The sequence below is a fragment of the Anopheles merus genome, chromosome X, assembly GCF_017562075.2.
Source record: "Anopheles merus strain MAF chromosome X, AmerM5.1, whole genome shotgun sequence".
Classification (NCBI taxonomy): domain Eukaryota; kingdom Metazoa; phylum Arthropoda; class Insecta; order Diptera; family Culicidae; genus Anopheles; species Anopheles merus.
In genome coordinates this window covers 4,794,972-4,818,999 of record NC_054081.1, presented here as the reverse complement: position 1 = coordinate 4,818,999, position 24,028 = coordinate 4,794,972, and the positions used below count along the sequence as shown (strand labels likewise).

The following is a 24,028-nucleotide window of genomic DNA, read 5'->3' as shown; positions in this document are numbered from 1 at the left end:
CCCCTCTCTCTCTCTCTCTTCTCTTACCTCTTACCTCTCTATACCTATATATCTCTATCTCTTTCATCAATCGTTCCTCACTTCTCTATATACAACTTCACTCCGTCTCTCGTTCCTCACTTCTATATATACACTATCTCTCTATTTACTCTCTTTCATCACTTTTCTATTTACACCAATCGCTCCCTCCTGCACGTGTTTGCTTCTCCTAGGAAACTTTTTACTGAACTAAAATTGTTGTTCAGTGCACAGCATTAAATGCCGCGTGTAAGGAATACGTTTTTTTTTTAAATAAAAGCAAAAAAACTATTTTAACTATTATTAATACGATTGCTCCACCTTCGGCAGCTAGTTACGCGTAGCTGCGAGGTGTTATCATTTGTGATCAAGGAATAAAATAAATGAAAAAAAAGGCTGTATATACATCAAAAGCTTTCTGATCCAACGGTTTGGATCGATGCGGTCTGTACTTAGTTCTAGTAGCAATCATAACATATCGGTTATGCCAGTCAAAGAAGCAGTCAAATCATTAAAATGCTAATAATAGGATAAGATAATAGGAATAGGAATAATTAAGACACAACAAAAAACCTGCAATAAGCTCCTCCAAGTAATGGTAACCCTACCGAGAAGACAAGATGTGTTGCCCCTAGTTCGGTTTAGTTTTTTCACAGCTCTGATGCACGGGCGTTTGCCTCTTTCACCATACGTTCGATGACTGCTTGAAAGGATGGTGGATCCTGCAAAAAGACAAAAAAAAAAACCAAAAACAAACACAGGCATTAAAACATACACACTCAGCCACGGTAGGCAGCAGCATACGTCACATACATCGGCCGCTTGCAGCATGTTGAAGGTGGTGGTGTCGGTGGGCAGATTCAGCCCGAACATGACCACCCGTATCCGGAGCGGGTCGACGCGCGAGATGCCGTGCAGCGTTTTCGCGATCTGCTCGAGCAGCAGGCTGCCCGTGTTGGACAGGGCGAGCTCCAGCAGCGACCGGATAAAGTCGTCCATGAGCCGCTCGACGAAGAACGGCAGCCGGAAGAGATTGCGCCGCTCGTCCAGCATCGCGAGCGATTTCAGCACGTAGCGCACGACCCGCGGATAGTGGGTGTGGCTCGTCAGCACGTACCCGTACGCGTTCATGATCGCGAGGAACGATTCCGGCTGCAGGATCGTGCGCAGGTCCGGCTCGCCCGACATCATCGAGTTGGTCACGACGAAGTACTGCCAGCGGTGATGCAGCAGGTCGTTCAGCAGCGAGTACAGCTCGACGAGCACGTCCTCGTAGGTGAACGAATCTTCCACCCGGTTAAACCTGGTGTCGTCCGCCATGGCTGGCAGCATCTGCTGCAGCACCACCTGTACAATGACCGGCATCAGCGACTGGTTGCGCGGATCCGGCACCAGCTTGCGAAACATGCCGAGCAGTGTATTCGCGGACCGGAGCCGATACTTGCCGTACCGCTCCTCCGCGGTGAACAGCTGGTGCAGCGTGTCGATCACCTGCTGCAGCTGGCGCATGTCCAGCTTGGACTGCAGTGCGCTCACCGCCTGGTTGCAGAAGTCGAGCAGACCGTCGACCAGCTCGACGCCGGTCGCGTCGATCGCCACCATCAGGCTGCCGCTCGTGCCGCGGAAGATGGCGAGCATCTGCTCGATCGGTCGGGCCATGGCGTGCGCGAGCCGGTTGCGCATCGTGCTGCTGCTGTGCGTCTCGAAGTAGGCGAGCAGATCGGTCAGGTCGCGCAGTTCGCCCACCAGCACGCGCACCATCTGGTTCTGGACGTCGCCCGGTGACTGGGCCCACTGGTCCGGCTGGAACTCGACCAGCCCGCGCGCAATCGTGCCGACGTACTGGTTCAGCATCGCCGACGGGAGCCCGTTGGTCGGGTTGTTATTGTTGTTAGATGCCGGCGCGATGGCTCCCTGCTCCCGCATCATTTCCTGCTCCGCCTGCAGCAGGCAGCCGCACACCACCCAGTACGCCTTGCCGCGCGTGGCCCGGTCCAGATGGGGCAGTTTCGCGAGGCCCCCGCACTTGCTCAGCTGCTCCAGCACGAGCGAGCTCGTGCTCGGTCCCAGCAGCGCCTTGGACAGGAACAGGTCGAGCAGCTCGAGGGCGCCCCGCACCATCTCCATCCATCTGCCGGCGTCGGCGGCCGGAAGCTGGTAGTCGACCAGATAGCGGGGCAGCTCGGTCACGATCGCGTGCAGCATCTCGCTCGATACGATCGGCGAGATCCGGCGTTCGGTCTGGCCCAGGCCGGCCACGTGCACATTCGACGCCGGCCCGAGCTGGATGTAATGCATCGTTTCCAGTATCAGCTGCGTCAGTCTGCGAAGGAGGAGAAGTTGAGGAAGCGATTTAATAAAATGCCATAGAAAAACGTCCTCAAGGCATCATAAAATTATGTATTTGCAACTTCAACCCGTCTGCAAATGTCAACTAGTCAACATTCACAATATATTTGAGCAGATTTATGAAAACTGTTATGTTGCATAACATTAGCAGGAATTCCGTGTTTTTGTTATACAAAAAAAAAATTATATCAATTTTATCTATTTAATTTTTTACGCTAAAGACTTACATGCCAGCTTAGCAAACTGAAAATTACATATTGTAAAAAAAAAAACAAATCTTCCCCACAACCAAGATAAAATATTCAAACTCCATCGATGAAGAAGTTTGAGAAAAAACAAATCTAGAAACAATTATCCTCTATATATGTGGGCCATGGTAAATATGTAAAGGAATTTCCCGGTATACGCCATACTCGATGTACGCGATATTGATATGAATTTAATTACAGGGCTTTCCAGGAGTTCTTATAGCTGAGGGACACTTTATTGACTCTTTCATAAGTGAAATGAACTAAATCCAATGGGAATTGGATTCTCGAGCACTTTTGTTGGACAAATCCAATAAGAATTTCGAACGAACCTGCGGAAAAATGGTGCCATAGAGTACAATTTCCAACTTGAAGTTCATTTCCACTAAGAAAGAGTCAGGGAAGTGGCCCACAACTATGCGTACCTCTTTCAACCATGTAACAGCAGCAACCCATTAAAAGCGTATATCAGGGAATTCCTGTACATGCAACGTTAAATGCTCCGTGATCCTAACAAGGCCGGAGAGCACAGCCTTAGAGGCAAAATTCAGTGTCAACGGCTGTTAGAGGTCTGAACCGGAGTGCCAAAGAAAGAGAGTTATTACAGTCTCTTTCTAATGTAAACATTGTTTCTTCACCGCGTGTTATTCCCCTTCACTCTGACATTTCATTTCCATCATAATAATGTTTAATTTCTTTAACAGGATTTTCAACACTTCAACTACCAACGGGTGGATCGCATCACTCCGGCTGCAAACTCCGGTGAGAAAACGATGACAGCCCCCATGTTGAAAATCATGTGACAAAAATTAAAAATTATTACGATGGAAATGATAATGTCAAATCGATCTTGAATAACAGTGTTTACAGTCGAAACGAACTTCGGAAACCCTGTAACAAATGTTTTATCTTAACCGGAGCACAAAAACCCCTTGTCCCTTGCCATCACTTACGCCGAAAAGACGCTCTTCGCGTGTCTCATGCGCTTGCACAGCTGCAACAGCGGCTGTAGCAGCCCGGACAGCTCGACCAGCAGTTGGATGTGGGCGACCGTCGCCTCGTGGACGTATTTGTCGACCGGCGCCAGTCTGCTATAGACGGCGCGCGTCAGCTCGACCGCCAGCCGGCTGGCGGCAGCGTAGTCCACCATGCAGAAGCGTATCTGATTCTCGCTGTACTGGCCGAGCGCTAACCCGTTGCCGCGGAGCGCTTCGACCATCGCGCGGAACAGCTGCATACCCTCGATGTAGGGGTTGCCGCCTTCGCCGGCGTGGCCACCGTTCGACAGCAGCACCGACTGCATCAGCTCCTCCAGCTGGTTCGGCGCCAGCAACTGTGCCAGCTGTATGATCAGGTCGTAACATTGATTGTGATAGTGCTCCAGATTCATTTCGGTACACTACGCGAGGGAGAGAGTGAGAGAAAATTAAAAAAAAAAAGGATTATTCGAGCGAATGGGACAAAAAAAAAATAACTCGCATACATTCGCATCCAGCTCCTTCGTGTGGAACTGCTCCAAGATCGGGAAGTTCCTCAAGAACAGCGTCGAGTGCAGGAAACCCAGCAGCTGCTGGGCCAGCAGTGGGTTGAGCTGAATCCGCGGCTCGCTCAGCACGTACTTCCACAGGCTGACCCGGTCGGCCAGATACAGCGCCAGCTCCGTCTTGGCGCAATCGACTGTGAAGCGGAACAGCATCATCAGCACCTCGTCCCCGCGCGCCAGCAGCAGATCGCCGTGCGGCCAGCCCCGCTTCATGTACTGCCGCAGCAGATCACACACGCGCAGTTGGTAGAAATCGTCCGTCGAATTCTGCGTCACGTGCACCAGAATGCTAAATATCGCTTCGGCCAGCTGGCGACCCGGCTCCACCCCCATGCACTCGTTCCGGTGGAGCAGCTCGGTGAGGGCGCTCACGCTGCCGGTCGCAGCGTCGGTCATTTTCTGGTCGCCGGCGCACGCCAGCATCGCTACGTTGCGAATCAGCGCCGCGTCCAGCTGGTCCAGCCGCATCCAGGTGAAGTACTGGTGCACCAGCTCCATCAGCTGGATGCAGTAGCGGTGCTTGCAGTCCGGCGGCAGCGCATCGAGCGGCGTGCCGGTCGGGCTGCCCGTCGCCATCATCGCGAACAGCCCGCAGCACCGGTTCACCTCGTGCATGATGCGGGGCGTGTGCCGCTGCACAGTCTGCGCAAAGTCTTCCGGCGCGCTCGCGAACCGGCCCACGTTGTCGCCGATCGCGCGGCACAGCGCCAGCCCGAGCTGGAACTTGTCGCGCAGCAGCTCCACCGCCACCTCCACGAACGTGCCGTAGCTGTTCGCAGGGTCGCTGCCGCCGGCCTTCTGGACGACCTGCACCAGCATGTGCGCCACCTTGTCCCGCTGCAGCGGCGGCACGTCCGCCGGGTAGCTGCGCATCACGCGCAGCAACCCGTGCAGCACCTGCTGCCGCTCCGACTGGTCCAGCTGCTTCCACGTCGCGGTAACCCTGATCATCTCCTCGATCGTGCTGGCCGCAAAGTACCACAGGTACTGGTTGTTGCGGAACGTGTCCAGATGCTCGAGACAGTAGCGCCAGTTGAAGGACGTCCGCCGGTACTGCCGCAGCTGCTGCTCGATCCGCTGCTTCTCCTCGTTGCTCACCTGCCCTTGGTAGAGGCGATCCAGCAGCGACTCCACCTCGACCAGCATCGACGGCGACGGCTGTTGCTGTTGCGAGAGACAAAGACAAGACAGACGTAGCGAATATTAACCTCAAAATTGATAGGGGATTTTGCTCAGATTTTATTACCATCTTTCCTACGGCGTCGTGACTCAGTGACCAATCGAGCCTCGGTCGTAAAATGCGCTTTCTCTTCTCTCCTTCTCCTTCCACCTCCTTCTTCTTCCACAGAACGAACAAAGGCACGCAAACGGTCACACCCCGCGCTCGCTATCCTTGTTTCCTAACCTGGCTCCACAATGCTAACTTCAACGCGAAATGGAATGTTTTCGACACCAGAACCCGCGGCAGAGGGAGAGAGAGCGTTTGGTTTTTTAGTCCCCCAGAAACGCAAACGCTTTCAGCAACTGTTCGCCATTTTGTGATGCACAAGCGAAAAGACACACACCCATGGGCGGCCTTCGCCGATAGGCCATAAAAGTACGCAAACGAATGGATGCACCCGTAGCCAGGGGGGAGGTGAATGATCCTTGCACCAGCAACCAACCAAAAAAAAACCCCACCCACAGACTGTCCTGCCTACTGCAGCAGCCCCCTTCAAACTGCGACGAAATGCACCAACGAACAACACGGAACCGGAAAACGTCACGAATACACACTTTATATCGGAGTAGAACCACTGCGCTTCGTTAGCAATTGCGGGCCAACCACCCGGGTGTTCTTTAGCGATCGCTCGAGGCACAGTTCCGCACAGCCCGTGAACGAACCATCCGGCTAGGAATGATCAGAGTCAATGAATGACGCGCACAATTTGACACAACTGGTTTTTCTCCATCACCCCACCCGCCCAAACAATGGCCGGGCTGGGTCATCGGCAAGCAAGCTGACCGGGCGCTTGACAGCTGAGCGCAAGCGCATCGCATCCGAAGTCGGGGTGGAGTGTATTGTTGTTTTTTGAACAGTTTATAGAGGCTTTGGCTCCAACGGAGTTCTTTCGCCTCTGCGAAGAGGTGGAGTGTAGAAGAGCGTTTTTACGTACACAGTGCACGTAGCTGAGACAATAACTGACATCATGCTTTGGCAGAAATCATTTTATGTGAGAGAAATCTCCTCATCATGCAAAGAACGATGGAGCTGAGAAAAATTTAAATTTTCAGTTTTTGGTGAACGATCAATTCTAGTTAGTCATTATGCAGTCTAATAAGCACAGAAATATTCATAAAAAGCAATAGCATCTTTTTGACTTTATTTTTGCGATTAAAATCGATTTTGTTTTGAATATCGTTCCAAAAGTCTCATCTCGGCGACCTTACCCAAGTGCCACAAATCCACTAAACGACCACTAAACGGATTCTAAACGACTCAAGCTCTCAACCTGAACGGAATATAGAAAGACTTCGTTTAGCAGACGACGAACGACTAATGCATTATAAAAATAGCAAAAAGCTGGTGGCACCATCTGTTGGTGGGATAGCGACACAGTGAAGCTTCCTCGCTTGAAGAGCTTTCTCATTCCCTCTGTACTGTTGTATGGATTCGCGTTGAAGTTATGCATCGCTAAAACTAGAACGACGATATGATTGCTTATATACTAAGTTCCAATGTAGACCACCAGATCATATGCAAATGAGAATAAAAAAAAATTAAAAAAAAATCGATATCCAAGCATCTGGCCATATGATCATTCTTTTAGCTTTTTGCTCTAAAAGTTAGAAGGCCATATAGGCCATGATTAGATGAAGTGAGACGAAACACTTTGCAAGAAAAGGATAGCAATATAATCATGAGTTATAAAACGCCCTCTATTGAGAGCAAACCAGTGAAGCCATGGAGCTTTCGTTTTTTTTTCTATGGCTATTTGATTTTCCAGTGATTTAAGCTAATTCTGTGGCACTTGGGTCGTCTCTGAATGTTTTTAATTGGGGGCGGTGGCAACGCTCATCCGATGCGATTTTATCGGACGCTTTTGTCAAATGCTATTTCGGCTCATATTGCGAAAATTTTAATGATTTGAATGGTTTAGCCATTATAAAAATATAATTTCATATTTTTCCTACATTAACTGCATGATTACATTAACAGATCAGAGATTTTTCTAATCGCACGTCCGACGTTATCTGTCAAATCCCATATAAATCTTATCCGATAAAATCGTATCGGATGGGCGCTGCCACGGGGCTGAATTCCCGTACAAAATGTTAACAAACTGATAACGAGGTAAACGTCAAACGAAGATGGCTTCTGTTTACTTCCATTTGTCAGTTCCTAAGTTATGTACCAAACTGTATCCATCATGAACTGATCATCTCTCCAAGACGCGTTCAAATGTTGAGATGCGGTCGTTAGCTTGCAAACAGAGATGACAAATGAAATAAAAATGCAAAAGAAATTAAAAAGAGAAAAAAAATACATTGTAGCACTGCTTTGCAAGATGCAGATATTCTAATTCTAGCAAATAATCGCTTTTTGTTTGATGGTGGTTCATATGTTTATTGTTAATATGTTTATTGAGCCCAAAAGTGGTTGGATTTCGCTTTTACGTTAACAGCAAAGCGACAAATAAGATGCTGCTTTTAATGGAAATAACTTCCGACGGATTTTTTCCCCCTTCTTTCCTGAACTATTCGCTTACATGCCGAGGAAAAATTGTCCCTACGCACACAATTGTTGCGATCAAGCCCGCAAAGGTACTATTTTGGGTAGATTATTTTAAAGCAGCTGGTGGGTTTCAAAAGCAATTCCTACATTCTGTTCGATAGGGGGGCATGGTCTGATACCATGTTGCCTATTGCCTGCTTTCGTTGATAGAAACACCCAACTAAAAAATGACTTACAAAAAAAAAGCAAAAAAAAGTTGACCTTATCAAATGTTGCCTTGCCCACGCCCGCACGCTTTCCGCCTCATTTCGCGCGCTTCGCCGGCTTGGTCGGGGGCAGCATCGGCTCCTTGTGCGAGCTGCGCGTGTACCGCTTGGTCGGGATGCGGCGCATCTTGCGCTCCACCTCGGCGCGCGTCCGCTTCAGGATGCTGACCTTGCGCACCTTCGGCAGGCCGGTCGCGAGCAGATTGTTCAGCGGCTCGATCGTGCGCAGGCTGCCGGACAGCTTCTCCGGCTCGACAAAGTCGATCGGCAGGTCGAGCTTGGTGCGCATCGCCTTCCGCTTGCGCACCCGGTACTCGGCCTTGCGCTGCGTCTGCTGCACCTCCTGCTCCACCTCGGCCGCGATCTCCTCCACCCGGTCGATCTCGACCAGCTTGTGCAGCTCCTGCTCGAGCAGCTTCTCCTCCTTGTGCTGCAGCATGCGGGCCCGCTTCTTCGCCTTCGAGATGCGCTTCTTGGCCTTCGCCACCACTACCGGCTTTTCCTCCTCCTCTTCATCCTTTTTCTTTTCATCCTCCTCCTCCTCCGGTTCGTTTTTCTTGTCCGGTTTGAGCAGCCCCTCGGACATCTCGCTGATCGCCGTGCGGTACCGCTCCTCGGGCGTCATCTTGCCCAGCTTGCTCGTCAGCACCCGGTCGAGGTGCTCCTCGTGCCGGATGATCTTCTTCTCCTCCTTCACCAGCTTGTCCTTCAGCTCGAGGTAGTCGTCGATGGCGGGATTGTAGCTGAGCCCCTCGGCCGGTAGTCGCTTGCGCAGCGGCACCCGCCGCTGCTCCGGGTCCATCCGGGCGGGCAGGTTGGTCACGAGCGGTTTGCCCGTGTGGGCGAGCGTGTGATGCACCAGCTCCTTCGCGATCCACTCGTTCTGCAGCTCGCCGGGCACGGGCGTCTCCTTCGCCCACAGGTCCTCCTGGGCGGGCTTCGCAATGCCGCTCGGGCGGCCCCTCTTGCGGAAGCGCACCGACGCTACCGGGGCGACCGGGGCGAGCGTCACCCGGCTCTTCTTCACGTTGCGCTTCACCACCGGATCGCTCACGTTCGATGTGTTGACGAGCGGCAGCAGCGAGCGGGGCAGCTCGCCAAACTTGTTCCGGCGCAGCTCGCGCAGCGTCGCCTTCACCTTGGCCGGTCGCTTCTCCTCGCTGAACAGCTCCCGGTCGGGCTTGTCCGCGATCCGGCCCCCGATGCGCTCATCCTGCCGCTGCTCCTCGAGGAACTGGTCCACATCCGAGATGTCGATGTGTTTGCGCCAGGCCGATTTCAGCTTGCGGGACACGTGCTTTTTGTTCATATTCACTACCATTAGGGGAAAGATGCGAATTAACTCAAAGCCGGACTTGAATCGATATTGTTTTGCTTACGGCCGCCAACACGTGTATCGTTCGCTCGCTGTGCTGATGGATGGCGAACAAAAAAAGAAAAACAAGAAAGAAAAAACAAACGCACCGGACAAAACAAGCACGGCAAGTGACAGCTTCAAATTTGACAGCTAATGCATGGCGCAGGTTCACATACCCGTTCACATCGTCAATGTGAAAGCCCGGCAAGACGTTCTAACCTAAACAAAGTAACCACTTTTTTTTTACCTTTTTTTTTACCATACTGATTTGGTACATAAAGTCCCAATTGTAAAATTTTCATCAGGAAACAGGAAAAATAGTCAATCATTCAAGCTTAACCCACTGTAAACGTGCTGTAAGCGAAAGGTTTGTGAACAGCAGTGTGACCAGACAATTTTGGCCGTTATCGGAAGGAGCACCAAATTTTATCCGATAGTTTTCGGTAGGTTTTAAAATTTGAAACTAAGTTAAAACAATGCTGGAAATGTGAACGCACCAAGAATTTGTTGGTTACGCGTTTAACAAAAAAAAAAAAACTTAGTAAAAAAGGTATTTTAAACCTGTTTCGTTTAATGAAAATGTTTTTAACACTTGCAAACAATTGTACATTTAATTTTTTTTTTGCCACAAGTCATTTGAACTGTAAAGTTTGCAAGTAAGTCGAGAGTTCATGCCTATTTTGGTATATTGAGCTACAGCTGGACTGAGCTTCCTTTGTAACAATCGTCCGGTGTGAAAGAGCTCTGAAAATCGCTTATCTTTGTGTTTACATTAGCCTTCTCGAACCCTTCGAAACTGAGCTACTGGATACCCGCAAGTGATGGAAAACCCATTCATCGAACCCATCGTACCCTCAACTTCATATGATTTTAACAGGAGTTCGAGTTACACTGCTTCTAGACGACCCAAAAAATCTTCTGGGACAATTTTTTTTGTGACAGTTTCTATCTGTCAAACCGTCCTTGTTTTAGCACGAATGTATGGCTTACTTTGATCGTGATGTCGCGAAACGCCAGCGTTGCATGTCTGTGAAAAAATCACAAATCACAAAAATCACGCGACAATCACGGTTGCATCTGATTTTGTTCTAAAACTGAGATGTTGTTTTAGAACAAAGAGCTCGCAGAAAATTTGTCGCGGCACAAAAGTTGGTCGTCTAGAAGCAGTGTTACACATGCCTACTGGCGATTGGCACATGTAAACAAGGGATTAAACTTCTTGCTTTTGTCGCTAGTGATTTCAATATCTTTATATGGAGTTTATTTAAACAATACGGCAAAGCTGTTCGTTATGAATGAATAAAAGGAGTTGAATTTGTACAATGAATGGGGAAATGGTTTGATGGTTTCTTGATGAGAGTTTAAAAAAAACTGTGTTTTCGGTAGGAAAAATAAAAAAAATCGGTAGTTTTTGGCGTCCCATGTACGAATCGTTTGACGTATCAAAAATCGGTAAGATTACAGATAAATCGGGTTTTCTGGTCACTCTGCAACACTCGTCGAAACGTCACAAACGTCAATGTGTCAAAAAAGCAAAACGTCAAAAGAGCAACAACAAAGGAAAAAAACATTACAATCATAAGCCCAGCGCTCAGATCGATAGTGCACCGAGTGAAAATGAAAAGCAATTACGCCCGCTGGATGCGTTTCCTTCCTATGTGAGATTGTGCCCCGTTTGCTGTGCCCCTTTTGCACCTTGTTTTTCCCCCCTCCTGCACGTGGTAAAAGAAAACCTTGGCCGAACCAAGCTTGGCTGTCCTTCGTCGAAGCCGCAGAGGGAGAGAGAGCACCCGGGGGAGAAAAGGAGTTTTTGTGAAAAAATTGAAAAAACGAAAGACAGTAAGTGAATGGGAAGTGGGCCGAACGGTTTTCGAAGTTGCTGTTTTTAATCACGGGTGTTTGTTTCTTCTTGTTTCCTCCCCCTTTTTTCCAACCTGCATTTAATTGCCGCACCGCAATTGGGGTAAGCAGGACGATGGTCTGGTAGAGAGAGGAAGTTGGTGGTCGGAATCGGTAAACGGTGCCAGACGTAAGCAATGGAAAGCGAAAAACTGTTGATGGCCGCCGGTGTGACGGCGGCAGTCGTCGTCGGTGCGTTCGTCTTCTGGGGACCGTCCGGTAAGCCCCGCCTGTGTGCACCTTTTTCCCTTCTCCCTAAACGCCGCCACTAACCAGGCTTCTCACACCAGGCTCTTCCAAGCTGCGGCAGCGGCGGGGCCAGATCGCCGGGCTGCACAACTTCGGCAAGACGTGCTTTCTCAACACGCTGCTGCAGGCGTTGGCCGCCTGCCCGCAGTTCATCGCGTGGCTGCAGCTGCACAACACCAAGGACAAGAAGAGCCTCGTCTCGTCGCTGCAGAACGTGCTGGAGGTGGTGAACGGGACGCATCCGACGCTGCGGGGCGACCCGTACGCGCCCGGCGCCGTCATCCGGGCGCTGCACGCCCTCGGCTGGGTCATCTCGCCCGAGGAGCACGACGCGCACGAGCTGCTGCTGGTGATGCTCAGCTCGCTCGAGGAGGAGGTGTCCAAGCCGCGCAAGATCGGCTGCCTGTCCGATGCGCTCGACGACGTGGTCGGCGGGGGTGGTGGTGGCGGCGGGGGTGACTTGGGCTTCCACGCCATACCGGCCCGCCCGTCCAGCGCGATGCTGTCCGACTTTTGCAACGCCGAGTACGACGAGTCGACCAGCCTGATGCGGTACACCCGGTCGGAGGCGCACACGCCCGATTCGCCCCACTCGGTGTGCACGGAGAACGAGGAGCAGTCGCAGGAAAGCTCGCTGGTCGAGTTCGGGGCGTCCCCGTCGCACGCGATCAGTGCCGCGTTTGGCGGTCGCCGCTTTGGCAGCCGGATGCAGCTGCAGCAGCAGCAGCAGCAGCAACAGATGATGATACGGCCGACCCCGACGGGCATGGGGGACGCGGACAGTAACCATTTCGCGGGCAAGCGGCACTCCGCCTCGTACCGGTCGCTCGAGCGGCTCAACCGGGGCCCGGGCCGCGTGTCCGTGTGGGGTGACCGGCAGCAGGCCCAGATACCGCACCCGTTCCGGGGCGGCATGGGCAGCCAGCTGTGCTGTGGTGGATGCGGCCACAAGTCCACCGTGCGGTACGACAAGTTCGACAGCATCACGCTGCCGCTGCCGGAGACGGCCGCGCCCGGGCTCGGCATCGGCAACCTGCTGTCCGACTTCATCCAGCCGGAAACGCTCGACGCGGTGCAGTGCGACGCGTGCCACGAGACGACCGCGCACACGAAGACGCTCACGTTCAGCAAGCTGCCCGCCTGCCTGTGCATCCACATCGCCCGCACCACGTGGCACGCGAGCGGCCACGTGCACAAGCGGCTGGACAGCGTGCACTTTCCCGAGACGCTCTCCATGGCACCGTACAGCTTCGTGCAGCCCGGACTGAACAGCAACATCAGCACGCCCTGGGGCTCGACCACCTCGCTCTACTCGGCCGGCCTGATGGCGAGCGGGCTGGACGCGGTCGGCGGCGGGGCCCAGGCGGGACCGGGGGCGGCCGACGCACCTTCCGGCTCGATGACGTTCGGGTCGTACACGTTCGGCGCGATGTTCCCGCGCAACCTGTACCGCCTGCTGGCGGTCATCGTACATTCTGGCGAGGCAAACGCCGGTCACTTCGTCACGTATAGGCGCGGGGCGCTGCGCAACTCCTACAAGTAAGTATGCAGGGGCGGACAATGGTCTAGTGATGGGTAAAGTTGGCAAAACTTCGGAACCGATTCCGGAAGATGGAGGTGGCCCAGCATTATCCGGAGTCGTTCGGAGTCCGTTGGAGTCGGAGACATCCGGAGTCTGCCCAAGTCGACCTTCGAAACAATGGCCTGTGTATGAAGTTCACGCACAAAGTAAAAGATAAAAAAATACAACGAATTGGAATGTCCGGTCACAAGGACATTGCAATCAATTCCGGGTGACTCCGTACGACTCCAAACGATACCGGATGACTCCGGGCGACTCCGGACGACTCTGGGCTACTCCGGACGACTCGGGATAACTCTGACTCCAAACGACTCCGGATGACTCCGGACGACACGGAACTACTCCTACCCGGACGACTACGATTTCGGACGACTTTGGACGTCTCTGGAGGACTTTGGACGACTCCAAACGACTCCGGGTGACTCCTAACGACACCGACTCTGGACGACTCCGACTTCAATCGACTCCAACCCGGATGACTACGACTTCAGATGACTTAGGACGACTCTGGATGACTCTGAGGCACTCCAAATGACTCCCGACGACTCCAACTCCTAACGATCCCAGATGACTCCGGACGATTCCAAACGCCTCCAACCCGGATGACTGCTTCATCAGACGACTCCGGACGACTCCAGAGGACTCCGGACGACTCTGGATGACTCTGAAGGGCTCCAAACGACTCCAGACGAATCCCGACGACTCCGACTCCAAACGACTCCAGATGACTCCAGATGACTCCAGATGACTCCGGACGACTCCGGACGACTCAGAACGACTCCAACCCGGGCAACTACGACTTCAGACGACTTCGGACGACTCCAGATGACTCTGAAGGACTCGAAATGACTCCCGACGACTCCGACTCCAAACGACTCCAAACGACTCCGGATGCCTCCGGACGACTCCTATTCGAAAGACTCCGAACGACTCCAAACATCTCCGAACGACTCCGAACGACTCTGGATGACTCTGGATAACTTCGAGTCCTGACGACTCCAGACTGCTTTGACTCCAGACGACTACGATTCCGGATGGTGCCGACTCCGGGTGGAGCTAGTGGTTTCCATTTTGCCAGAGTCAGAATCAGACTAACAATAGAGTCGGATCGGAGTCGTTTGGAGCATTGCAATGCTCCCCTTTACGCTCGTAAGTGAGGTGTCTAATACTCTTTCTCTCTCTCTCTCTCTCTCTCTCTCTCTCTCTCTCTTTCTCTCTCTTTTTTTGGCTTGCTTCGCAGATGGTACTACACGTCGGACACGATCGTGCGGGAAGTTCCTATCGAGGAGGTGCTGAACAGCTCGGCGTACATGCTGTTCTACGACCGCGGCTCGTCCTCCAAATACCCGTAAGCAGGCATTTGGCGGGTTACACGGGAGGCAGCCAGCTTGCGGAAGATTGCGCTTTGCGCAAACGCAACAATTTCATGTACAGCACACCCTACAAAAGTTAAGCTGATAAGCAACACGAACTTTACACACACAAGTTAAGCTGTTTTTCCTCTGCAGCGGAGAAGGGGTGGGGTGGCAAAGTAAAGCAAAGTAAAAAAGAAAAGGAAAGGATTTAAACGTAAATTAGCGCCTTGCTGCGCATCCTAACAGGTCGCACGGAAGGTCGTTTTTGTATAGGACGGTGGAGGAACGCTTGCAAACCAAACTGCAACCATTGCCACCTTCACCCCCTATGTCGAGCTCTATTTGTTGTTGATGTCGTTACACTATAGTAGGCAGAAGAGAGAGTCAGATAGTTAAAGAGAGAGACAGAGAGGAGCGTGTTAGGAGTCGTAAATATTTCGCATACTCATAAACCAAATGCATTTGACATCGAACGAAAATAGGACAAAAGCAAACCGAACCGAACAGGAATAGCATTTGAGTTTGCGGTCCTTTTTTCCCTATCCCGAGGAAAAAGGGGTGGGTGGAAACCCAGAATTCTTTCTTATACGGTAGCCGCTATCCTACAGTAAGTGTTGAACTAGATTTAGGGGAAGGAGACAGCGAGTGGGCTGAGAACAGGGAAATGATTTCACCAGTTGGCATGGTAGCGTTGCAGCAGGGAACAGTTTCTGCTACCTTCATGCCGCTGCATGCTGTAGAAGTAGAGTTCTCTCTAGCTTTCTGTGTTTATGTTTGCGAGCAGATATCGCTTGTTAAGCCATTTTGCTTTTGCAAAAATAATAATCAAAAACCCCGCTGCTGTCTGTGCGCTTACCTTGGGCGAATTTTGCGCCCTAACTTTCCGTGCTAGCTGTACATTCAATTGTGACGATCGCGCAGGTTAGCAAAAGGTGGTTGGAATGTGCAGAGCAAAGGCATTAGCAAACATCCAAACCAAAAACAAAGAAAAGCACAATTGCTCCACAGTCGAGCCAGCATTAGATTAGAATTTGTTTTAGAGGATTACCAAAAAAAAACGCCACCCGATGGCACATGAAGAAGCGGCTTGCTCTGCGAGCCACTTACACGCTGGGATTCGGTTAAGAACGTTGAACTTACGATGGAAGCGACACTTCCTCTTAGAAAAAAAAGGTTTAAAGGAAGTTTGGGGAGTCGGATAGGATACAACTACTCGGGATTCTATAGCGGACTATTACATACACGCTCTCTCTCTCTCTACTCTCCGTTTTACTTCAGAACCTGCAGCCTAGCGAAACAATGAAAGATGTATTTTTTCGAAATAAAATTCTTAAACCACCAATTAAAAAAGCAAAAAAACGATTTGCTTCGGCGTGTGTGTGTGTGTGTGTGTTTTTTGCTTGTTTCTTATTTGTTCCGCAACAGATGGGGTAGATAGGCGCCTCATTCTTGGCGTGCGTTCGGAATGTTGGCCCGCTAAAGGGCACCTGTGATGCTGTCTTCCGCGTGTCTGGGTATGTGTGTGTGTGTGCGTCTGCCTAAAAAAGGTAATGGAAGTATGCTCATTACAGTACAGTGTTTTGTTGTTGTTGTGTTTGTATGTGTGGTTTTCACTGTTTCACGCCGTCCACCATCGATTGGCGCTCGTTAAAACCGGCAACAAATGAGCAGCAATGTTTTTGGGCTCGCCAAAGTGTATCAAACAATAATAAGTGAACACACGACAGGTGGAATGTCCTTCGCGGAGGGTTGTGTGCGCCTTGAACTTATTATTTATCTTTTTTAAGCGCACTCTCGCGTGACAGTTTCGCTACACTAAAGCGAGCGGACGGATGGCTTTGTTTGGTTGAGTTTTCGATGCTGCAATACAAGGGTGATGATGAGTTTTAGCAAAATTAAGCTCTACTTTTGCGAACAACGCTATATTTGCGATAAATCCTTGCAATTCTGCATGTAGAATTGATGTTTGGGCTGGGCTGGGACTGATCCCGATAAGATAAGGAGGTTGGGTTGGACATTGGTTCCAAGATCGGTTTGAATTCTACATCTAGAATTGAAACTCCTGAGCTGGGATAGCTTCGACATCGAATCCTGTACTTTGAAATAGCTTTGAAATATGTTCTAGGATCCGGAAAGGTTCTCTTTCAGTTCCAGGATCGAGATAAAGTACCGACAATGTCTTGATATTAGTGTCTTGGAACTCGGAACAGGATTGGTATCTGTTCTAGGACTTACATAGGTTTCGTATTTGGTGGAAGATTGACACGGGTTTGATCTGATAGGTTTCAGATCTGTTCCAGTACAATTAACGGTTCAGTATTAGATGTAGAACGAAAATCGGTCTGCGAAAATGGAGCCTGGACTGGCTCGGGAGTAGTCTTATCACCAGTATGGGTTCGGTCTCAGTTCCATTAATGGTATTGGCTCGGGATTAGCTAGGGGAATGATATGGATTTGGGATCAGTTCGAAGAACTGTATGAGCTCCTGACCACTTCCAAAGCCGGTATTTGTTTGGGATTAGTTAATTTGGCCCGCCTACAATGCTTCCGCTAAAATAATCGACTCGAAAACCTAATACAAATCAAGAACTGATGATGGCCCATTATAGGTCCGAAACCGATACAAAATCCATACTGGTTCTGGAACTGATACTGGATGGTTTGGAGATAGACTGGTGCTGGACCTGATACAACCACCTATACTGGTCCTGGAACCTATTACGAACCATTGTCGGTTAAGGACTTTCAGTGACTTATTGATTACCCATAGCAGGATAGCTAGTCCTACGTAAGGGGAGCACGATCTATTCGGGGCTTGAACCCATGACAGGGCAAACACATAGGAACTAGTGTAGGAATTTTAGCTCAATTTGTATAGTGATATTTTTCAGGACCGATATTAGTTGGGAATCCATTCCAGATATTGTATGGATTCAGACTCAGTTCCAGGTGTGCTATGGGATATGGTATCAGTTTCAGGTTGGGAATCAATTCCAGAGCGGGCATGGGTTCAGAGTTAGGAACTGACTGCAGCAAGAAGTTGAGGATCAACTCCAGCATTGGTATGGGTTAAGGATCAGTCCCAGAACCGGTGTGAGCTCTTAACAAGTTTCACTTATGGTAGTCCATGAGAAATTATATTGTGTAACCCTGTTGCGTTGCGTAGCACTGCAGTTTGACTAATACGAGATATTTCTGTAACAAAAAAAGGTCTCTCTCTCTCTCTCTCTCTCTGTCTCTCTCTCTATCTCTATCTCTCTCTCTATCTCTCTTTCTTGTTGGGCTGCTCATGACAGAGCACGTGGATATGACATGGCCCGGTGAATAATCAATCTACCGGGTTCTCGGTCCCTGTCTGCAGCCTCCTATCCGTGAAGACACCCGATCTCCGACAGCTTCACCTTCACCAACCTCCGAGATCGCTGTCACCTTCCTGGTGAGGCATGAGTCTTGGCATCAGAACATGCTCCGGCTATCATATCCTGCCAGCCTTCACCGCCGTCAAGATGCTCGGTTCGCCGTACAGCTGTGCAAGCTCATGGTTCATCTTTCTCCTCCACGCTACATGCTTGAGCACACCGCCAAAGATGGTCCGGAGGATGCGTCGTTCAAACACGCCCAGAGCTTCTGCATCCTCCGCTCGAATCCATAGAGGGCCATCGGGCGAATCAATGTGAGATACATCTCACATTTCGTACGAGCTCGAAGTCTTCTGGATCTCAGCAGTCGGTCAAGCCGATAGTATGCAGGATTCCCCTGAACAATGCGTCTCCGGATTTTGCTACAGATGTCCATTGTCCGAAGTTACGACCGTCCCAAGGCAGCAGAACTCCTTTACTACCTCGAGCTTGTCGCCAAAAAAAGGCTCAGAAATAGACTAAAAGTTGTTAAATAGAGAAACTTTACAAAATATAAGCCATGACATGCTTTAGAATGCGTTCAGCTGGAGATACATGGGAGTCACTTAATTTCTTTGAAATGGCTGAAAGCTAATAGTTTGCAACAGCCCAACGCTACCAAGCCGCCGTTTCGGTCGGTTTAGTGTAGCGTCCCATCCAGAAGTAGAATAAAAACAACCTGATATACGATAGGTTACACGCTGGGTGGTACTCTTCTGCATGGAAAACTCTTTCGCCCGCCTGGCATGGAACACTCCAACCGCCCAACGGGGATGGAGGCTGCATGCCAATCCGAACAGAAATCGGGAAACGCAGAAGCAAAGAGGCAAGAGACAAAAAAGCGCAAAAATCGCTCCAAAAGAAACAATCAATATGTTCAATCAGTTTTGAAAAAAAAAAAACTGGAATCCCACCAAAGCAAAAATCGTTCTTTTCTTTTTGAAAAGGAAATAAAATGATTAAAAAAAAACACCACTCTGCAACCTATAAAAATCCGACCTGCCTAGCCTGTGGGTTCCCTATTTAGCAAAAGTAAAAGGCACACGAGGCACACACGCACGCCTCGCTCCCGAACAAGTGGTGAGAATCAATTCTGTCCCAATCCCGATTCTCCTTTCGATCTTCCCCTCCCTCCCCCCCTCACACATTCCCTTCCCTTATGTCCCGTCTCACTCGCCCATTGGAGGTGGGATGCTGCAGGTCTCTGGAACCGAAGCGCCTCCAGCCGCCGTGACGAGGTGACGATGCGTTATCAATTTTAGCTTCCGAGCGTGCGCTCCGCATTCGGGACCGTTCGGGAATGCGGACCGACGCGCCCTGTTTTAGATCGGTTTTGCATTCTTTCGAAGCTAATTAGTAGCGCGGTGTAACGCGCGTGACAAAATATTTAAGAGCAAAATTGATGAGCAATCGTTACGGACCCGCCAATTATCGCGATCGAGTAAAAGTAATCGAGAAAGAGAGAGAGAGAGAGGGAGAGAAAAAAAGAGAGAGATAAAAAAGGAATATGCGAAAGAGAGACAGAGGAGAAAGAGAGAGAGAGAGGCGAGAGGGAGCGCACCGAAAAGGATTTGTTTACTCGTTTGATCACTTGTTGCCGGAGATGTTTAAACAGAACGCGAAGGGATTAAACTAAATTGCCTCCATTAATGCTGTTGACCCGAAAGGATGAGCAATTTTATTAAAAGTGGCAAACAAAAACAAAATCAATAATAAAAAAAAAATAAAACCCATCCAAGAACCGTAAAACCCGGCCCGGTATTTGATGGAAACGAAAGTAAACAAGAGTAAACAAGAGCGCGAAACGTATGCGAACCGTACCACTCGTGGGGCCCGGCACCCCATCCCGCAGCCGCGGCGCGCGGGGTGCGAAAACCCAAGGGAAAGCAAAAGACGGCAACAGAATGTCGCAAAAGCGGGAAGCAGATGGGCACTGGGCGGCCGAGGACCGGATCGGTTTCGGGAAGGCCTCCGAAGGGAGAGAGGGCATAAAGGGTGGACCCGGTGCGAGGGGAGGTGGGGGGGGGAGGAGGATGGGGGAAAGACGGTAAGACGGAATCGGAAGGAGGAATGGTTGTGTGGGGGTGTGTGTGTGTGTGTGTGTGGGCCTGGGGGGAGGGGGTGTGATCGAAAAAATAAAGACAGTCGGCCGGCCGCTCGAATGGATCAGTTTAAATTTTGCTATCCACGAGGGAAGCGCTCCTACCGCAGCGAGGGAGCGTGCGCGCACGCCGTTTTTTCGCAGATTTTTCGGCAACTTTGTTTGTTTTTTTTTTTTGTTTGCTCTGCTCCGCCAGAGTAGTACGTGAGGAATTTTTAGTGCGTTTTCCTCCCTCCTCCTGCATTTTTATTTGGGCGTCCAACAGTTTTTGAGCGATTTTAATTAGGTGGCAAATCACCGTTTTTTTTTTTTAATTTACATTTGTTCATCTTCATCGTAAGTGTGTTCGGGTTATGTTTTGAAAATAGCAAGTGCATTTGTTTTCGTAGCCATTTTTTTTGTTGGTTCGAATAAAGTTTTGAATGTGAAAAGTGTGCGTCTAATGATAAACGTATTTTAATCTATTTTTTTCTGTCGAACGAATTTAGGCACGTGATTGTGAAGAGTCGGTTCGTGTCTTGAGCGTGTGTGTGCGCCGATGTTCCAGATCGCAGAGGTAGGAATTTAAGTTTTTTTTTTGTTTATTTCCGTAGTACATGAGTACATACAATTTGCCAAATTGCCTCCACAAATCTAATAAGCTTAAATCAAATAATTAGGAGCGAAAAACAAGCACGCAAAACACAAACATCCGAATGGAATGCAAGTGCCGCGAACAGTCCGCCGTTAAATCAACTGTCTGCAATCAATCAAATTTCTAGCGCTACCAGTGGCTGTGCGATGCTAACCGTGCCACCGAAAACGTTTGACCGTGGAAAGTTGTGTGATCTGTATCTAGTAACAGCTTTTGGTGCGGTTTTAATTAGAATTGATTTGCCGGTTGCGGGCAGTGCGCGTGTTAGTTTTAGATCAGTTTTAGCACTAATTAGCATACCGTTAGCCGTCGCTCGTTTGTGATCGTTTTAGCCAATTTTCTAACGCTCCAACTGATGGGCTCAGCCATCTGGAGGTGGTTTTTAGTGCTTTTTAGACCGGACGGAAGAGTTCTTTGAATTCTTTGATCGAATAGCGCAATCTGCTAATTATCATTTCAACCAAAATAGCCCACAATATAGTGAGCTCAATGCGTTACTCTTTCTAAAAAGCGACGAACGTATATTTTTTATATTTTATTTTATTCTTCATTTTTCTAGTATTTAGACCACTTTGAAATGCAATTTAAAGCAGCAGCATATAATCAATCCACACGCGGAATTTTGCTCGTTATGAGGGAAGCTTTTTAAAGGAGTCTGCAGCGTTAAGTCGTGCCTATAGAGAGATTAGATGCCTTTAGATCAGTTTTAGACAGTTGCTCTAATCGGTATCGTTATCGAACATTCGTCGTGATAGTATCACGCTCTAGAATAAGGGCAAACAATCGTAATTTGTTTGCTTTCTTTCCAACGAGCTTTCATTGGATTTACATTGGCCAATTACTCCACCTTGTGGGTGGCAATAGTGACGTTCCTCTGGGTCGCGTTTCACGGGTGCGCTCTTAGCTTCCACTAGCGCCACTTAACGCCCCGACAGCGCATCGATCGGCGCCATTAGGCAGTCATCCCCCGGCCGGATAATCATTTCACCCGGAGGACGCACATGCAGTCGATCAAATTGCAGCTCGCCAACCGCCCGTTGCACGTTTCACACCACACCACACCGATTGGTGTCGCCGTCTGGTGCCGCCGTCTCCTTGAGCGCGTCGTGCCGTAGCGATTGATTAAAATGTACCCAGCGTAATGACACCGACCCTGTTTCGGCGGTTCTGTTTCTTTTTTTTTCACTACTACCACTACTACTACCACCGTGTGCACCCGCACTCGTGTGCAACGCATTCCACCCGGGGCGGACCGTGGGATGGTGCTGGCTAGGCAGCAGAAGTAGTAGCAGCAGCGGGGGTTTTATAGTAAGCAGAATGCTTTTAACGCACCGGAGCTGCTCGGGAAGCCGTTTGATACGCGCGCACCCAACCCGCGCAGCCCATAAATTGCGTGCGCGCCCAACCTTACGCGCCCATCTAGGAATCGTGACACGTGCGTGTGGTTATTTTAAAGAAGCACCTTTTCCCCCCTTTCGCTAGTTTTGGTGCGGTGACACTTTCGTGGCGGTGTTTGCTATCGAGCGTCTGCCTAATTGTTTTGGCCCGCCCGGCCCAAGCAGTTTAGTTGCCGAATGGGCGCACTACACCGCACGACCTGCTGAAGTCAAATTTGGAGTCAAAATGCGTAAAAACATACCACGATTGTACTTTAGCGTTTTTGAAGCAATTCTGGTTTGCAAGTATTTGGGCGACGACTCTAACGCTACGCCTACGAGCGCACGGTCCATGTGGGAATTGAACCCGGTACGGGCACGCTGGGCAAGCGAAACAAATTCAAAAGCTGGGTTTAGTGCATCCAATGATTTTGCGCCATTTAGTTGCTCCAAAACAAGCTGCCGGACGAATTCGCGCTCCAATGTACTTTGAGTTTGCATCAAGGTCCCAATGTTAGTGCTCTCGCGTAACTAGACACTTCACGATGTAAGAAAGGAATGTCTGAGTCCCACTTTTTGGGGAAATGTATGCGACATCCTAAACCTGCGACAACTTCCAACCCATAATCATCCATGTGTGTGTGTGTGTGGATTAGTCATTTCCGCCCATGAAAGTCGTCGATCAAACATTTCTACGAAGAATTTGCACAGTGTTCCCCACATGTCGGGCGTGGACTTTCTAGACATAAAATCTTCATGAATAAAAGCTCGTAAAAGTGATGCCTTCGGGATGACTAATGCGTCGGCAAACCGTGGCGAGGGATGAGATGAAGTAATCCTTTTTTTTAGTGAGTGTGTGCAGTTCAAGCAGATGTCAATATTAGGCTCTCAGGCTGTAATTAAACAATATCTAGCATTGTTAAAGCCTGCCAACAAACCGCTGTACACACACAGTCTCCCTCTGGTTCTTACCGCGAGATTGATTGAAGCGCTCCAGCGAAAAGGAGATCGGTTGGCATTTACTAATTGCCGCCTGTCACCGTCGCTCACAGACGACGCGCCGATCCGTCGATTCAATTAATTCGGGCAAACAAATTTGCTTCCCCGGGTGCTCGGTGTGATATTTGAGGAACAGGTTCGTCGCTTGCAAACCATTGCAAACAACGATGCACTCGATACGGCTCGTCGCCAATGTCGCGCGTTCGAAGCTGTGTCATTGTTTGCAAGAACGCCATGAATCATGGGGCCAGCGGAGCGAACGGAACAACATGAGCCAGTGTTAGACGGAATATAGCTACAGGGTTTTCCACGGGGTACTGTATAGTTGTGGGACACTTTCTAGAGTCTTTCCTATTGGAAGAGAATTTCATATGCTGGAAATTGGACTCTATTGGTACCCTTTTTGAACAGGATCTTTGAAAATTCCTATTGCATTTGTCCAACAAGGGTGCTAGAGAGTCCAATTCCCATTAGAATAAGTTCATTTCATGTAAGAAAGAATCAATAAAGTGTCCCACAGCTACGAGAATTCCTAGAAAACCCTCTAAAGCATTAACGCGCATCTGGCGCACTCTAATACTTGGCCGCGGGTCGTCATGGGCCGCGACAACGGCACACGAATTCGGAGCTGTGCACGTCACCACCGGCCGCGGGCACGGCCACACGTGACGAACTGCAGCGGATGTGCGAAGGTTTTGGGTGGGGCTTGGGCTGGGATGAGGAACAAGGAAGGGCCATCGGGCAATGGTGTGAATAGAATGAAAGCGACAGCGGGTTCGTGCTCGTGCGCACGTTGCCCTTGCCGCACGGTTCCACGTACGGTTTTAAAGCCCAATTACTCACGCACTGTTAGTACGCTGTGTCTATCTGTGTTTGTGTGGATCCCGGGTGTGGTGATTAATTTCACTTGCGCACTGATTTCCAAAACAAAAAACAAAA

The 24,028-nt window shown here is 49.9% G+C and overlaps 3 protein-coding genes across 3 annotated transcripts; 1 reads left to right on the top strand and 2 right to left on the bottom strand.

Moving 5' to 3' along the window:
- Positions 1–7: 7 nt before the first annotated feature.
- Positions 8–6,060, bottom strand: LOC121589389. The gene is made up of 5 exons (XM_041908332.1): positions 5,405–6,060; positions 4,099–5,322; positions 3,569–4,014; positions 832–2,341; positions 8–740 (listed from the first exon to the last, which is right to left on the bottom strand). The coding sequence occupies exons 1-5, from the start codon at positions 5,405–5,407 to the stop codon at positions 669–671; spliced, it is 3,255 nt and encodes a 1,084-aa protein (XP_041764266.1). The 5' UTR covers positions 5,408–6,060; the 3' UTR covers positions 8–668.
- Positions 6,061–7,947: 1,887 nt separating this feature from the next.
- Positions 7,948–9,512, bottom strand: LOC121596037 (ribosome biogenesis protein NOP53). The gene has a single exon (XM_041920609.1). The coding sequence runs from the start codon at positions 9,458–9,460 to the stop codon at positions 8,177–8,179; it is 1,284 nt and encodes a 427-aa protein (XP_041776543.1). The 5' UTR covers positions 9,461–9,512; the 3' UTR covers positions 7,948–8,176.
- A 1,524-nt stretch (positions 9,513–11,036) lies between these two features.
- On the top strand, positions 11,037–15,949 carry LOC121594536 (ubiquitin carboxyl-terminal hydrolase 30 homolog). Its single transcript, XM_041917907.1, has 4 exons — positions 11,037–11,335; positions 11,468–11,614; positions 11,686–13,183; positions 14,467–15,949. Exons 2-4 carry the CDS (start codon positions 11,533–11,535, stop codon positions 14,576–14,578), a joined length of 1,692 nt encoding a protein of 563 aa, XP_041773841.1. The 5' UTR covers positions 11,037–11,335; positions 11,468–11,532; the 3' UTR covers positions 14,579–15,949.
- Positions 15,950–24,028: the final 8,079 nt, after the last annotated feature.